Source organism: Danio rerio, chromosome 7, assembly GCF_049306965.1.
Source record: "Danio rerio strain Tuebingen ecotype United States chromosome 7, GRCz12tu, whole genome shotgun sequence".
NCBI lineage: Eukaryota > Metazoa > Chordata > Actinopteri > Cypriniformes > Danionidae > Danio > Danio rerio.
The window spans coordinates 17,153,560-17,170,999 of NC_133182.1; the positions used below are offsets into that span (position 1 = coordinate 17,153,560).

The window sequence follows — 17,440 nt, forward strand, 5'->3', positions numbered from 1 at the left end:
TTGAGTGCGCAATTCCATTGAATAAATGGAATTATTTCCATTGGAAATAATGAACTTGCACAAACTCTAGAAAAGACGGGTTTGTGGATGGCCACCAAGAGACTGTCGTCATTTGCGATCTCCAGCAGTTGATCTTTTTGCACAGACATGGTGGATTCGCCTGATCGGATTGAGGATCGGGAAAGGTCCATGAGCTGGAATTCGAGCTCGGGATGCCCCAAACTATGTTGCAAAATATGTCGGCGCACTAACCACTGGGATATCATGCCAACTGTGTGTATTTTATTTGTTTATCCAAACAATTTAAGTCTTATTATTGTTTAGAGAATTGAAAAAAAGAATAAAAGTTTTTAAAAATGCTGTAAAATGTGATTCATTGCCACAATATTATGTGTAATAACAATATTACAGTATGTAAGCATCTGTTTGTGTTTTAAACAGTTTATTGTTGTTTTTCAGGGCTACTTCTTGCTGTTTGAGTCAATGCTGGACTCTGTGCTCTACGCCAGAGACCGCTACCTTGCAGACGATGGTTTAGGTAAGCCAAATGCACAAATTACAGCATTTTTTTACACTCCTATTCTGAGTTTGGAAGAATCTGAGAGGCCCTTGAACTGAGCTTCCAATTGGTTTTATACTTATGGAGCACAATGAGCCCGTTCTTTACAGTGGGCTTTTATTTTCATGGTCTATCAAGCAGACTTCATTTATTTTAATAGGGGGAGTTCATACAGAGCGAATCAGGGCTGTCCAGAGCAATGAAAGATGAGTCGGCGTGTGTGTTTGTTTCCTCTGCAGGGACATTACACAGGCATTATCATGAAAATATTGAACATCATCCCCTTTACCTTGACCATCAGCAATAAAATATGGAGCAGAGTTAGTGTGTTGGGATTCAGTGGTGCTGATATCTAATTGGCTTATTTAAAAATTTTCATATTTGATTGAACCATCCCTTTTACGGATAGCGCTCACTTTTGTATTTAAATAGTTTTTTGTAAATTTCAAGTGTTTTTAGATTTCATATGTTTTTGCTCCTTTAATGTTGTGTTTTTATTAGCTTTTCCCCCGCCACTGTCAATTAAGAGATAGGTCTTCCCTGCCATTGAAATTTTTTTTTACGATAATCAGGTTTTAGGCATATTATGAGGCCCTCCTAGCGCATATCCTAAAATTTAAATGCACTACTTAAAAAAAAAATTGTAAAAAAGAGATTTTTATTATTATTATTTTTTTTGTCAAAAAGGTTGCATTTTTTATTAAAATCTTCATTGGAGTGGTAATAAAACATGACAGATTTAAAAACAAAACAAAAAAGGTTAAAAAAAGTGGCTTGTTTTTTTTATCTTTACTTTAATATGTACATATATATTCTTGGCACAAAACTCTGTCAAGAGTTGAGGTCTGTCAAATTTAGGTGAAAATCGTCAAAAAAGCTGGCTTTTTTAAGGGAACACCCCTCTTATTTTTAATTTTACAACTCCCCTAGAGTTATACAGTTCAGTTTTATTAAAAAAAAAAATCCAGCCCATTCAATCCATTTTGCCAATTTCTTGTTCTGGCTGGAGCATTTTTAGCTTAGCTTAGCATAGATCATTGAATCGTATTAGACCAATAGCATCCCACTCGGAAAAAAAAGTTTTGATAATTTTCCTATGTAAGCTTATCACTACAGATAAAATTTTTTGTACCAGTCTGACCGCTCTCGCTGTATGTTCAGTCTTTGTTCACTTGCTGCCCAACCCGCCTCGTTTTCTACCCGACCCGACTGTTCCCGCTAAATTTAGTTCTCACTTTAAAATTGGGTACGACCGAAAGAGAAAGATAAGATAAGGATTGTAGACTAAATGTCTGTTTTGTTTACCTCTTTGTGTTGAGAAATGAGTGCCGCCGTAAACAGTGACGGACGTGCAGTGAGGTTTGTGGCTGGTGAGGCTCTTTCAAGTCAGATTTACAAAAATATCAACTCAATATATTTTCCAACTTCCGATTTTGTTCAATATATAATATCAGCATTATTTCTATACACATGGCAGGTACATATTGGGCGATTGAGTGTAGCGATTGAATATGCCTCCCAAAAAGCACCCAGCTGGATGCTACAGACTCCAGACAGCCTATAAGAAATGACACAAAGCACCACGGTGGATGCGCGCACACACATAGACACACTCTCTCTCTCTCTCTCTCTCTCTCTCTATCTCTCTCTCTCTCTCTCTCTCTCAGGAGTGTTAGACCGCTCCCGTTTAAATTACACGAGAGTTACCAACCGCAACAGCGTTTTATTCGGAAATTTATTCGCACACTGCAAGAAATCTGGTTGGGTCCCGCAGCTTCCACAGGAATGCAGACCTCTACTCAAAACTTCTATATTGACGTTGTGTTCCAAGACTAACATAAAATGAAAAGTTACTATAGTGGCTAAAATGGCTAACTGTACACATTCTGGGTTATTTATCAAAGAATTTTGCAGCCAATAATAATATTATATAGTATCTGAAAATATTCTCAACCTAAGTAACTAGGTAACAGTGGTGCATAGTATTATTGTGCCGGCTGCAGCCATGGTAGAGCAGCAAAGTTCCTTGATTAACACTCCAGAATTATTTATTTATTTATTTTTTAGCAAGATGCTAACGATCTGATTGTGAATGTGAATGTGAATGTGAATTAACGATGTATGCTAAGCTAAGCTAAAAGTGCTCCCATTAGATTTGAAGATTAAAAAAGGTAGAATTAAACTGTTTAACTCTAGGATACTAGTAACATAAGTTTTTTTTTTTTATTATTTTATTATTATATAATTTTTTTTATTAAGTTTTTCAAAAAAGTCTGAAAAAAAAACTCACTCTACTGGTAGCCCTATATAAAGGAAAGGTTTTACAAACATCATAAACGTACTTTAACAACAAATTATTTGTGTTTAACAGTATTCAGGACATAATGTAAACTGTAAACATCATTAATTAAACGTGTCAAGACTAATTTCTTTGAAGCAAAACTGAAAGTCACAGCAAGTGCGAAATGCGTTATCTAATTCAGCACCTGTTTTTACACCTGTTTACTTTGATAATTGCATTATATAGGTCCAGTTAGAATGCAAGTCACAGCATATTTCAGATGAAAAAAAAAAACTGCTACTCATATTGCAGAAAAGAGAAGTAATGCAATAGACTTTACAGTGTATATGGACGTGATCCCCAAGGATGTAGAATTAGCATGGACGGACTTGACATGTCCCCAGCAATCCCCAATTTCAATAACTTAATTCCCTCCAAAAAATAAAATAATGCTCTGTTAACTCTCAATAACCTAGACGTGGAGAAAGTGTTAAATCATGTTCTCTACTCAAGTCCTACCTCCATCAAACACATATGGACCGTGTGATGGGCTGTACGTGCCTTTTTTGGATGTTAGAAGTGCCAAAACTGCAAGAAAATTTTCCAGTTTTATACATGGCTTAGGGGCCGTCCACACAGAATGCATTTTTCCTCCTCAATTGTAATGGAATAATGTGCACTTTTTGTAAAGCTGCTTTGAATCAGTAGTTGTTGTGAAAAACACTGTACAGCTAAACTTGAATTGAATTGTTTGTTCTTGTTTTTTACTGTATTTAGTTTTAATTAAAAGTTTGTGCCATAAACAAAGCTGGCATGTTATATATGGTAATATATACACTTTATTAGGTACACCTGTCCAACTGCTTGGAACACAACCAACTCTAGGGTTCTCTATACAGAGAATGGTCCAAAAAAGAGAAAATATCAAGTGAGTGGCAGTTCTGGTGGTGCAAATGCCTTGTTGACGTCAGAGGAGAATGGCCAGACTGGTTCGAGCTGATAGAAAGGCAACAGTAACTCAAATAACCACTTGTTATAACTGAGGTATGCAGAAGAGCATCTCTGAACGCACAACACGTCCAACCTTGAGGCAAGTGGGCTACAGCAACAGAAGACCACACTGGTCACTGCCACTCCTGTCAGCAAAGAACAGAAAACTGAGGCTACAATTCACTCAGGCTCACCAAAGTTTGACAATAGAAGATTGGAAAAGCGTTGCCTGATCTGATGAGTTTCGATTTCTGCTGCAATATTCAGATGGTAGGGTCAGAATTTGGTGTCAACAGCATAAAAGCATGGATTCATCCTGCCTTGTATCAACGGTTCAGGCTGGTGGTGGTGTTGTAATGGTATGGTGGATATTGTCTTGGTACACTTTGGGCCCATTAGTACCAATTGAGCATCTTGTCAACACCACAGCCTACCTGAGTATTGTTGCTGACCATGTCCATCCCATTACGACCACATTACCACATTACGACCAGTGTACCCATCTTCTGATGGCTAATTCCAGCAGGATAACGCACCATGCCATAAAGCATGAAATTATCTCAGACTGGTTTCTTGAACATGACAATGGTCTCCACAGTCAGCAGATCTCAATCCAGTAGAGCACCTTTGGGATGTGGTGGAATGGGGGAATTACATCATGGATGTGCAGCCGACAGGTCTGCATCAACTGCATAATACTATCATGTCAATATTGATTCAATTGCAATTGATTTTATCTAGGGCAACAACACTGTGATTAGTGTAATTAATCAGTTTAGTCCTCTTTTTTTGTTTGTGAAAGTCCTGCCGCCATAACCATTCATTACGCTGCAGTATTTTGTAGAATCACCTTTCACACTTGTGTAGTTTACAGCATAATGCACCTCCTGTTTTCCAGGTGTTTTCTCTTATCTCAGCCCCTGCACGCTGCTCTGCCTTTTACTACATATTGATTTGCGTCAATAAAACATAAATTAAAGCAGCTGCTGAATAACTAAACAGTCCTTGGACGCTCACCTTCTAACAAACATGTTTTTCTTTCATTGTTGGGGAAACTGAAGTTGTAATGTTAGACACGCCATGGCTCTGCGTCATTTTCTTGTCCACTGTGGAGGATTGGGTTGAACAGATGCTGTGGTGTTTCAGGATGTACGCAGCACTGTGCACTCGCTGACTGGATGAATTATAACTTCAGGCATCCTGACACAGGAGATGTTACACTCTCCTGATCTTAATGGCATTGTGGGACTGGGGATGGGATTTGGAATAGGTTTAACGGTTCTAGTTATGATTCTGGTCCTGGTTAATGACTTCGGTCTCTCTTTATGTGGCATTAGCCATTATTTCTGTAGTTTTCAAAGAGCTCCAGATAGTTTATCCTAATTTATCAGAGTAGTTTTCTATTTAAATAGATCTTAAAATGTAACTATATTTCTGTGGTTCACAGGTGGATTTTTAGCATCATTACTTTTAATAGCTATATTTCCATTAACTTTTATTTATGCGCATCTTGGAAATGCGCATAAAAACCTGTTGATGGAAACGGCAAGATGTGCATATATTTTGATAATGCGCATAAAAAACATGTGCGCATAACTGAGTAGGATAAACTTTTTATTCAATATGAAAAGATGCGCATAAACTGCGATGTAAACACTTATGCGCATTAAAAAAAGGTCATGTGATTTTGTTATAAGAGATAATGTAATGATGAAATGTGTGTAAATGGACAACCCTGCTTGTTAAGCACATTGTAAAACATCTGAAATGTTGTATTGGTCATTGTTAGTGTTATTATATTATTAATGATCTCCAGAATCAAAAGCGTCTGTTCTCTGCAACTCACGCCCTCACTGCGTGTCAGGATTACCTTTTTGAGGCGCAAGTCATTTATTAAATAATGAAAAGTTTCACGCAGCAAATTCCATTGTTACTCTTGATATTTAGCACCATTTATTTATTTATTTATTTTTTATTTTTTTTTATTAGAATATGCAAGTCGTACACAAAATGGGATCACATACAAAGAGAACAAAACAACAACAAAAACATGAAAACACAATGTGTGCGTGCATGTACAGGTAACTAGGTGGATAGTCTGAGTACATATATATAGTGGAATAAAAAAAAAATAATAATAAAATATATATATATATATATATATATATATATATATATATATATATATATATATATATATATATATATATATATATAATTATTAGCCCCCCCTGAATTAATATCACCTCTGTTTATTTTTTTTCCCCAATTTCTGTTTAATGGATGGAAGATTGTTTCAACACATTTCTAAGCATAATATTTTTAAAAACCTATTTCTAATAACTGATTTATTTTATCTTTGCCATGCTGACAGTGAATAATATTTTACTTGATATTTTTCAAGACACTTCTATACAGCTTAAAGTGACATTTAAAGGCTTAACTAGGTTAATAAGGTGAACTAGGCCGGTTAGGGTAATTAGGCAAGTTATTCTATAACAATGGTTTGTACACTATCGAAAAAAAAAATAGCTTAAAGGGGCTAATAATTTTGTCCCAAAAATAGTTTTTAAAAAATTCAAAACTGCATTTATTCTAGTCGAAATAAAACAAATAAGACTTTTTTCCAGAAGAAAAAATATTATCAGGCATACTGTGAAAATTTCCTTGCTCTTTTAAATACCATTTGGTAAATATTTTAAAAAGAATAAAAAAATCAAAAGGGGGCTAATAATTCTGACTTTAACTGTGTATAGTCGTTATTAGTCGTTGTCAGTCGTAATTACTGTTGTCCTTTTCATTATTACTATCATTACATTACTGTAATTGTTGTCACTCTTTACCACAGATTATTTATTTTGTTTGTTCTCTATCTCTCTCTATATACATATATGCTATTGTTTTAATTTTATTGGCGCCGATCCGCTTGTTAAGTGATGACGTGTTTGTGACGTATGTAATACTGTTTCCGGGTCCAAGATGCCATTCACACATTAAAGTTAATTTTATATAAAGTCAGAGTGTACACAACAATCTCTGGGCTTGCTGCATAACAAATACCAAAATTTTAACAATTTATAAAACAATGAATCACTTTCTGGCCATCGGATATTAGGCATGGACATATATGCGATCGTGACTTTCGAAAGTATTAAATCACTTTGTAAACGTTTATTATTACCACTTCATAAATCTCCCCATTCAGTTGAATAGAGCGCTTGGACCCGGAAGCCGCTCAGCGTGACGTCACACTTAACAAGCAGATCATTAACATACATAGTGACCATTACTTTATGTCTGAATAATAAGACAGAAATGTTGATTTGAATAGTTTATTAATCATTTACTAACTCATTCTGAATGATCTTAAAACTCTCCAATTACTCTTAAATACAAATGGTTTGTAATAAAACCAATACTTAATTTAGTAATGAACAATCAACCAGTCACAAATTATGAAAGTACAATCATTAAGCACATTATACATGTGGTTATAAGTTAATAATACAGCATTTGTAGCTGCCGTTATAAACTGCTTACTAACATTTATTAATGTAGAGTTAATGCTTAACAAATAATGAATCCACTAGATGCTAATGCTCAATAAATGATTTATAGTGTGTAGTTATAATAAAGTGATACCAGTTAGTCTAATTCCAAAAAAAGTGAAGTGTTTCTTTAAATTTATAAAGCAAAAATCTGAATCGCAAGATGGAAACTCGGATGAAAAGATGGAAAAATGTGGGAATGCTTAATGTAGAATACTTACTCTAAAAGTATAGTTTATACCATGCTAGAAGTAAGCCTTTCACAGACTACCACAGAATCATCCACTGAGCTGCAGCATGTTTCTATTTTGCAGCTCGCTCTGAAAGCCCGCAGCCATGTACACCTGGAGTGAAGCAGATTGATATAATGACCCGTCATGTGGCAGCTCTGCACTGTGTCAGATCAACATTACTTACCCTTACCACTATAACCTCCTTCCTCCTCTCTCTCTCTCTCTTTCTCTTTTCATCTTTCGTCTACACCTCACATTATTAACCTTTCTCTTCATCACAAAACACAGTCTGTGCTTTGGCTCTCTCATCACTGGGTGCTTTTTTCCCCCCTCTTCTTCTTCACGGCTGCCCTCAAGAGGAACTAGAAGGGGGGTGCTTGACAAACGGGCCATGAGCACCGAGTCGAGAAGGACGCAGATGTCAAAGCTATGAATCTTGGGACACTGCCTTCCCTTCGCCCCCACTTCCCTCCCTCACTTTCTCTCTGGCTTCTCTGTTCAGGTGCGGGACGGTCCCGTGTAGCACCCAATCAGAGCTCACCTGCGTCTCCCAAGACAATCACTCATAGCTGTGCTAATCAGAGAAAATGAGGTGACAAATCCACTCCAGGTGTGTGTGTATGTGTGTGTGGTTTTTCACCCCAAGTGACACTCACAGGGTCACACAGGGAAGGCTTTCGATGTACAGGCTGGAGGTTATAACTCGCCAGTCACGATCCTGTCATCTGGAAGACGAGGTTTTGATGGCGCACACTTTATTGTGGCGCAAGAGTGAATGTGCACCCTTAACCCTTGATTAAAGGTCAGACCAAGTTGGAGAGATGTAGTCCATCATGGCTTTGTGTCTTGGAGCTTCTCTTGGGATGGCTGTATGGTACTGTCTGCTCTCGATTGGCAGTCTATGGATTTTGTAGGTCTTGCTTAATTACAAGAAACATTTTGGAGGGTTTCTTGTCATGATTAGAGAGCTGTTCTGCTATGTTCGGATTGTGTTGGACTGGATCATCTTTTTTCATCCATTTAAATTATTGACATACTGTATGCATGCATGATATACAATTGAAGTCAAAATGATTAGCCCTACTGTTATTATTGTTTTCTTTCTCAAATATTTCCTAAATGATGTTTAACAGAGCAAGGAATTTTCATTGTATTTATATTAATATTTTTTTCTTCTGGAGAAAGTCTTACTTGTTTTATTTTGACTGGAATGAAAACATTCAGGCGATCTCCAGATCAGCAGGGATTACTTTTAGCTTAGCTTAGCATAGATCATTTAATCAGAATCGACCATTAGCATTTTGCTTAAAAATTTCTAAAAAGAGTTTTCCTATTTAAAGCTTGACTTTTCTGTAATTATATAAAAACGCTGATACAAAGTACAGTTCTAGAAGAGTCTAGCTTTAAATAGGAAAATTATCAAAACTCTTATTTCCCCTTTTTTGTTAGCCAGATGCTAATGGTCTATGCCGAGTTATGCTAAGCTATGCTAAAAGTGCTCCCACCCCATCCAGAGATCAGCTGAATGGATAAAAAAATGGTAAAACTCATCTATTTAACTTCTAGATTACTTGTAAAATTAGCTTATTTGCTCAAAATGTGTTCTTTTAAATTTTTAAAACCAAGATCTGAATTAGAAAATGTAGGCTGAAAAATCTGAATTGCAAGATCGAAACTCAAGGAAAAAATGGGAATAAAATACTCTGAATATGGAAATATTTCATCAACAACAATTCTTGTCTCAGGACAATTTGGAAAATCTTTTTTGATCCATTTCAATTGTTTAATTGCCTCCACCTTTTTCACAGAATTTTGAAAAGCTGACTACTTGAAAGTTTGGTGTAGTGTGAACCTCTTTCGGAGTATCATCCTCAGTCTTTTTTTCTGTTGCCATTTACAAAGTCATCAAGTGATGCTTAGTGTTTTAAAATCTGTTCAGATTTTTTAAAAAGGCGCAGTGTATTCCAGCCTTAAGGCAGACATGCTGGAATAGACCATTCTAGCTTGTTTTAATTGAAAATATTTGCCAATGTAACTGCCTTGTATCCTCTTATAAAAGATAAAAATAAAATAATGATTTGCACTCTTGATGGCAGCGTAGATATTAGCAACATCTGGTTTCTTGAAGTATATAAAATAAACACTGCAGTTTTTAGTTTGTGTCTGATGGGCAAATGTAACAGACATTAAAAACTGATAAATGCACATTTTTTACGATTATGACTATCAGCTGAATTTAGATTTTTTTGCCAGAAGCATGTGCATGGTGACCATTAACATCATCACACAGGGACATTTGCAAGTGCTGGAAACGACTGAAACATTACTGAATGAGACGGTCAAGGCTGCCTTTTACCATTTGATGATAGATGTGCTCATTATTGCACATTTGTGTAAAGGATGAGGTCTAATACGCCCTCACAATGACCAGCAGTCTGCTAAGGTTTAGTTATCAATTATATAAAACCAGAGTTTTTGTATCGACCACAGTCATCTGTATATCAAATGCATGTGGGTAGTTGACAAAGGGGCAGTAAAAATGCTTTGTTTTTCTTTGAAAAACTAATCTATGTTTGTGTAGACTCCAAGTCTGATGCTTGAGAAAATATAAGGAGTCATAACTTTATTAATTCTTAAAAAATATTTTTATACATTTTTGTTAAGTTTTACCCAATCAGCAACCTCCCGCTCCCCCTCGTGAAGGTAATATGGAAGTAACTGAAACTGCAATTCATGGAAATTCTGCTAGTCCTGGCTCCATATAGAGCAAATTTCTATTGACCCCACTGTTAAAATGGGCAACTTTACAGTAGAAAAAAGGTGTTTATCGCCTGGTACAAAGAACGATTTAATGCATTTTTACTTATATTACCCTTCATGACAACTGTGAGGAGGAGGGGGGGGGTGAACTGTGAGGGGGGTGAATTTTATTATAACTCATTGACGATGAGTTTATATTGACGATGCTTTCTATACACAATTATATATTTTACTTCCCACCACAAGAATTGTTGTATTAAAATGTATAATTTTTAAATACATATTTTCTGTGTATTTGTAATACAATTTTGTCCTTTATTACGAGCAGTCAGATATATGAACTGTACCTTTTAATTTTACCTGCTTAAAGAAAACACTCTTTTTGAATGCATCAAACAAAACTCAAGTACATGCACAGAACAACATGAGCATTTAATGCAAATAAAAAAACTTAAATAGTATCCTGCTTTTTGAGCTATGGCTGGTCACATGCTCAACTGAAAGAGCTGTGATTGGTTCTAACGCACTGGCACTGTTTACCGATAAGTGACATTGATAAACAGCAACGGTGATCACTGCTGATTCCAGTTTACTTTTGTTTTCTTCCTTACAGTGAAGCAGGGCTTCTGCATTAACTTCAGTGTCGGTGAATGACTGTCCAGCAAACACATGCAGTGAAATGTGCCGAGTATCTGCGTTTTAATTACTCGCGCTTGCCTTCCTTAGTTTTGTACTGCAAAATTAGATAAAAGATGTAAGTAAATAATAACCGGTTAGGATCCATTACTGAACTGATATTGAAATGTCCGTATCTGCATCGCGGTTCACCGAAGAAACAATCAATTTTGACACCTCTACTTTTGTTGTTGTTGTCAATCTGGCAACCTCTTGCAAGAGTGATTTGTCTTCATTGTTGGAAACTTTTCTTCATGTTGTGCTATTTATTTTATTTGAAATTGAATAATATTTATTTCTTCAAGACTTGTTTGACATAAATCAGGTGTCACTCCAAAGCGGAGGACAAAACTTATGCATTTTATAGTTCCAAAAAAGTTAAATGTGTGATAATTTTTTTTTTAGATTTTTGAGTTGTGAGATTTGGCTTAAAAAAAAAAAAAAAAAAAAAAACTGTTTTTATAGACCTTTTTGAGGGATGTAATGTAAACAAAAACAATGGTCACAACATATTTCCTGTTTTACATTTTTTATTCCTTTACCTTCTGAGTATCCTAAAAGAGCCACATGTTGATAAATAATGTTATGATAGCAGTTTTAACATTAAGTTTTGATTGAATTGCCTCTTGGTACAGTTATGAAATAGTTTCATAACAAGCAGGAAATGTTCATTGGCCAATGACATGACCACCTTGAAATGGTCTATAATAAGGTTCATCGGAAACAAAAAAAAAATGTTTAACAAAAAAATGTTTAACCATTTACTGCATTTTACATGATGACAATATAAATTATCTTGATTTTTATCATATGTGACAGTGAAAATGCAACGTCACGTCAACACCCCATGTATAGTTTGTTCTTGAAGACTGTTGCTGGTGTATTAATCCACTTAATGCCTTGTCATAATTGTGGTTTTCTTTGATTCGTGCCAGTGAGTTGGTTCAAATATTCAATGCTGGTATATTTAATGCCAACATGTTAATATGCAGTCAAAGTTTACAAATGTAGGCCATTTAATTGGAATCATTTCGAGTTTAATGGACTTGAACCAACATCCCTTGGAGCTGTATGGCCCAGATATGTCTAGATCACTAACTTTTTAGCATGAGAGATCTGCAAAACGGCTCATAAATCTTGTGACATGGCTTAGTGGTTGAAGTTCTGAACCGGTAAGCCAAAGGTTGTGGGTTTAAACCCCAGAAGGTACGATTCAGGAGCTCAATCTGGGTAAAATATGTACCTGGAGTTACTGCAGATGAGAAAGTGGCTGCTAAATGAATAATGTTCTTGTCATGTGAAGTATTGACTCATGAGGGCTGCGTTTGACTTTGTACATATATCATTTGTAAGCCCTGAAGTTTATGTCTTTTACTAGCATTCTTGTATCATCTTTCTTCTTTTTAGTCTTTCCTGACCGATGCAGCATCAGCCTGGCGGCGGTGGGCGACACTCAGAAACACAATGACCGCATTGCATTCTGGGAAGATGTGTACGGCTTCAAAATGACGTGCATGAAGAAGGCTGTGATACCAGAGGCAGTGGTGGAGGTCTTGAAGCCTGAGACGGTCATTTCAGAGTCTGCAGTGATCAAGGTTAGTAGGAAAGATCCTGTTAGGGGACTTTCTAGAAATGTTTGAAGAGATTTATGAGAAAGGGATTTGTTAAATCTAGATGTCTTCAAACGGGTAAATGTTGCATGTTGTCTATTAAGATTCAATGGTGGAAAAATAGTGACGAATAAAGGGATGTAAATGGAAGAATGTGACTCATGTTGACAAAATTGGTAACAGTTAAAAGTTTGTTAGAAATTAGTAGATATTTGTTATTTTTGTTTTAGTTTCACAGAAATAACAGAGCTACTCTTGTTTGAAGTCAAAGGAGTCAGCGTTTTAGAAAATGTTGACAATCACATGTATCCAAAATTTTGATTTAGTACGACGCAACAAAATATTTTTTTTGTGCACCAAACTAGCTTAGGATTATTGTTTGACATAGAAGACTAACTACTTTATTATATTTTAAAATATGTTTAAATGCAAAACTGTCATGCGTAATTCTCAAGTCAGGTCATCTTTATTTCTACATGGCTTTAGATTCCATAGAGGATTGTGTAAAGGCTGATTTATACTTTCGCCTGGTGCCATGTCGCAGACCTCCGCTGACTGGGCACCCACCTCACGAAATGAACAAGGCTTTTATACTTGACGCGTTCACCTTTGGGTTATTCTTTAAAACGATAGGGGGTGGTCAAAAGAAGTCCACAGAGGTGTAGAAAGTTTCCGGAACTGCGTCATATCATTAATATCTTTCAAGATTTTTTAACTAATTTTTTTTATAATTTATTTTAATGATTAAGCATTTTTATAATCTTTCAAGATTTATTTAAATCAAAGTTTGATGCATCACTTGCTTTTGTTCATATCTCAGACAGTTCTACCTATTAAAGTTAAATATCAATGACAAGAGAACATGAGTTGCTCTACAAATATATATATTTTATTATGACAAGAATAAAAGCCAAAAAAGTACACTTACTAAAAAATACTGACTTTTTAAAATAGATTTAGCCCGCTCCACAATTCACAAATTACTGTCTGGCTATTTTGTGTTCTACTTATTAGCTAAAAAGGCAGTAATCGTCCAATATTCCTGACCATTGTCACCAATAAAGCCTAGAAAAATAGGGCATCAATATGTTATAAATCGATAAGGTCAAATATTCTTTTCCAGTTATAAAGAAATAATTTGTTACTTCATTTTAGATTTGTAAATATAAAATTGTTTTGAATTCAAAATTGTAATTTGTATGTGATAATAGATCTGCCTAAGACAAATTTCCTCTCTGGGAAATTTAAAGTTTATCCTACTATACTATACTATACTATACTATACTATACTATACTATACTATACTATACATGAGCAGTATCACATAAGTAGTGTGATGTGGCTGTATATCGGCACTGGTGGGACTATATACAGCCACTTTGCAGTGCTACAAGTGCGATATTGCATTTATACAACAGTTTGATGACATAATCGTGTATATAAAAAAAGAAAATCAAACACAGAGACGGAGAGTCTCAAAATCCTATATAAGAAGAACTACTTCCGTCATTCTTTCATATCTGTAGCTGATGTCAGAACAGCAGAAACCTTTGCTCATTCACCAACATTACTTTTAAGTTAGTATTTGAATGATTCTCAAGCGTAATGTCTAAAGTGATGACACAACAGCTGATTTTCCTCACATTTAAATTTTATAAGGCTGAATTGCATGAAATGCCATCAGTTTACAGAGATTTCCCACACTGTAAAAAGTGATTAGTTACCTAAAGCAAGTAAACCAATTGCCCTAAAAGCAACAAGTTGACTTTACAAAAATAATGTAAGTAAACCTATTGTTACTCGGAACTGTTAAGTTGATATAATTTTTATAACTATGCTAATGGTACCTCCTTTATTTAGGTCAACAAATCACACGTCTGTTTTCAAATAATTTCTGTAATTATCAAAATATCACATATTTGGTGCTTTATTAAGTCTATAAAATCTACAATTATAGCCTGTATTGAATTTATAAGACGCACTGGAGTCTGGAAGAGCACATTTATTTTACTGTATGTCATTTTGTGTTTGACTTACAATGGGTTTACTTACATTATTTTTTGTAAAGTCAACTTATTGATTTTAAGACAATTGATTTACTCTAAGTAACTAATCATTTTTTTCAGTGCATTATTTCTTTGTTGCATTTGGGAGATCACAATATTACAATAGTATAAATACAGCACTACAACATACAGAGAGAGATCAACTTTGAAAGTCATTTTCCTGTTTAATAACGATTTGATCAGCTGTGGTTTAAAATTAAGCTGTATTTTCTCCTTTAGGGCTTATTATTCGGTCTCTATTGCCATCTTGTGGATGAACATCGTCAACCGTCTTTGCTCAAAGACAAGCTAATGGCTGTTGACGCACTGTCTCTCAGAAATAAATATTTAAAATAGGCACTATCCTTACAAATAAACTGCATAGTTGCAATCTAAAAAACTACATTCTCCATACCAGAAGGCCTCAAAAGTACTTTATGTTGTCCAACAGCTGCAATATTTGTTAAACTGTAAAGGCTGGACGAGTTTTGTTACTGGCAGAATATAGCAAGGCTATCAGCCAATCAGATTCAAGAACCAGACAGAACTGCTGTATCATATACTATAACAAACAACACATATTATGTAAGTTCATGAAGTATTTCTAAACATGTAAATATGCAATTTCCACACTTGTAAAGTGTTAGAAAAGTTTGAAAATCTGCTTGAAAAGTGTTTGAGAAGTGCTTAATTTTGACTTTAGAAAAGGTGTAAAATCCTTGTACAGAAAGTGATGGTAATAATATTATATTATTATATAATAATTTAATAATATTTCACCAGCATTAATGTTTTAGTGCAATTTTAAGGAAATAATTGTAAGCAAGGCTTTAAAAATAGTGATCTTTTAAATTGTTCATTGTACAGTAGCACAGATATTGTTAAGTGACAGTTAAAAGAAAAATTGCCATCATGTGTTGACTCCATGATTTTCCATAGAAAGCCTACATTTCTGCATTTTTTCATAACAGATGTAGTAACGCTTTATTTTTTTAGATGAACTATCCCTACATTTTTGACTAATCTCGATCGTAATCCCCTCCTTTTAACTAAATAATGGCTGCTGTCTTATTGGATTTGGTGCAAATCATTAGTTCACCTGAATCCCTAATTAATTGAGTCTGGGCTGGACAGAAAGCCAATTTCCTGCGTTGTGGCCTTGTTTAGAGACAGAGGGAGGAGGAGTAAGAGCGCAGGTATTATCAAGCAGAAGATGAAGAGACAGATTGTGAGCGCAGGGACGTGAGGGAAGAAGTAAAGCCTCGGAGAACGTCTGTGACAGAACCGCTGATTGATTATTCTAATCCTTGTTTAAAGTCTTTCTTGGTAAACTTCATTACTTAGCATTGCTGTGGCCTTGGGTCCACTTACAAACACTTAGAAGAAACACACACGCACATAAATGCTCTGTTCGTACTTGGATTTCTGTATTTTTCTCATTTGACATCTAATAAATATTTGGAAGTTTGAAGATGCCACTAATGATTCTGAAATTTATAAAAAGGAATGCTAAAAGAGACTATACCTTTTTATTTAAGTGTATTGAACATAAAACAAATAAGTTGTCCCAAAAAAATTAAGAATTGTGTTGTTTCTGCTAATTTTAAATAAATAGTTTGAACAAGCAGCAAATTCATTTTTGGAGTTTATTCATTAATTTTCCTTTCGGCTTAGTCCCTTTATTATTCAGGGGTTGCCACAGCAGAATGAACCGCTAACTTATCCAGCATATGCTTTAGGCATGACCCAGTTGAATGCTAACTGACCCAGCCGAGGCTCGAACCAGCAACCTTCTAGCTGTGAGGCGACAGCTCTACCCACTGCTACCCACTGCCCCTTTGGAGTTTGTGTTAAAAATTTATTAATTTTAGATGGTCATTTCTTAGTTAATGTTTAATATCTCACTATATCAAATGTCCTAACTTAACGAATAAAACTACATTAAAGGGATAGTTCATCCAAAAATGAAATTGTAATCATTTACTCCCCCTTAACTAATTTCAAACCTTTGTGACTTTTTTTTGCTGAACACAAAAGAAGATATTTTAAAGAAAGTCGTAAATCTGTAACCACTGACTTTCATAGTATTTGTTTATCCTACAATAAAATAGTTACAGATTTTAAGCTTTCTTCAAAATATCTTGTATTTTGTGTTTAACAGAAGAAAGATAGTGTTATTTAACATGATTGAAATCTTAATTTTTTTTGCAAATGTACCTATTTCTCACTTTTGATTTCAATACATTAACTAACTGTACTAGTAAGACTTTATTATGAAGAGTTACTAGTTGTACTTTATAATAGTTTAGAGTGATTATAGCTGAAATGTGATAAAACTGTTGCTGCAATATTTGACATGAAAAATTAAGTGTAGTCTTTATATATATATATATATATATATATATATATATATATATATATAAATATATGTGGCCGTTGTGTGTTCAGGGACGGCGCCTGCATTGAGGCAACCTGCCGAATAGTGAGCGAACCCACCGGTCCTCACTTTCATCCGCTACACCCACCCCTTTCATCCGCAAACTTTCGACTTCATTTTCGAGTTGAGGGCGGCGTGATTGCCTTTTGCCTAGAGTGCCAGTTCAGACTGCTCTGGTCCTTCGTGTGTTTAACGTGGCATCACCAGGCTATCCTGCGTTTCCTCCAGAGTTTCATGCAATTTCGGGTGTTTAATTTTTATTCTTTAGACTTTAACTACAGTTTAGCAGTTTACTTTCATTC

The 17,440-nt window shown here is 35.1% G+C and overlaps 1 protein-coding gene across 4 annotated transcripts in view; it reads left to right on the forward strand.

The window, feature by feature from the left end:
• prmt3 (protein arginine methyltransferase 3) overlaps positions 1-17,440 on the forward strand; it is a 118,346-nt gene that overhangs the window by 55,672 nt on the left and 45,234 nt on the right. For all 4 annotated transcript variants that reach the window (XM_009302968.5, XM_073906554.1, XM_073906553.1 and 1 more), the window contains 2 exon segments: positions 460-538; positions 12,454-12,641. In XM_009302968.5, coding sequence (XP_009301243.1) covers positions 460-538; positions 12,454-12,641 — 267 coding nt within the window.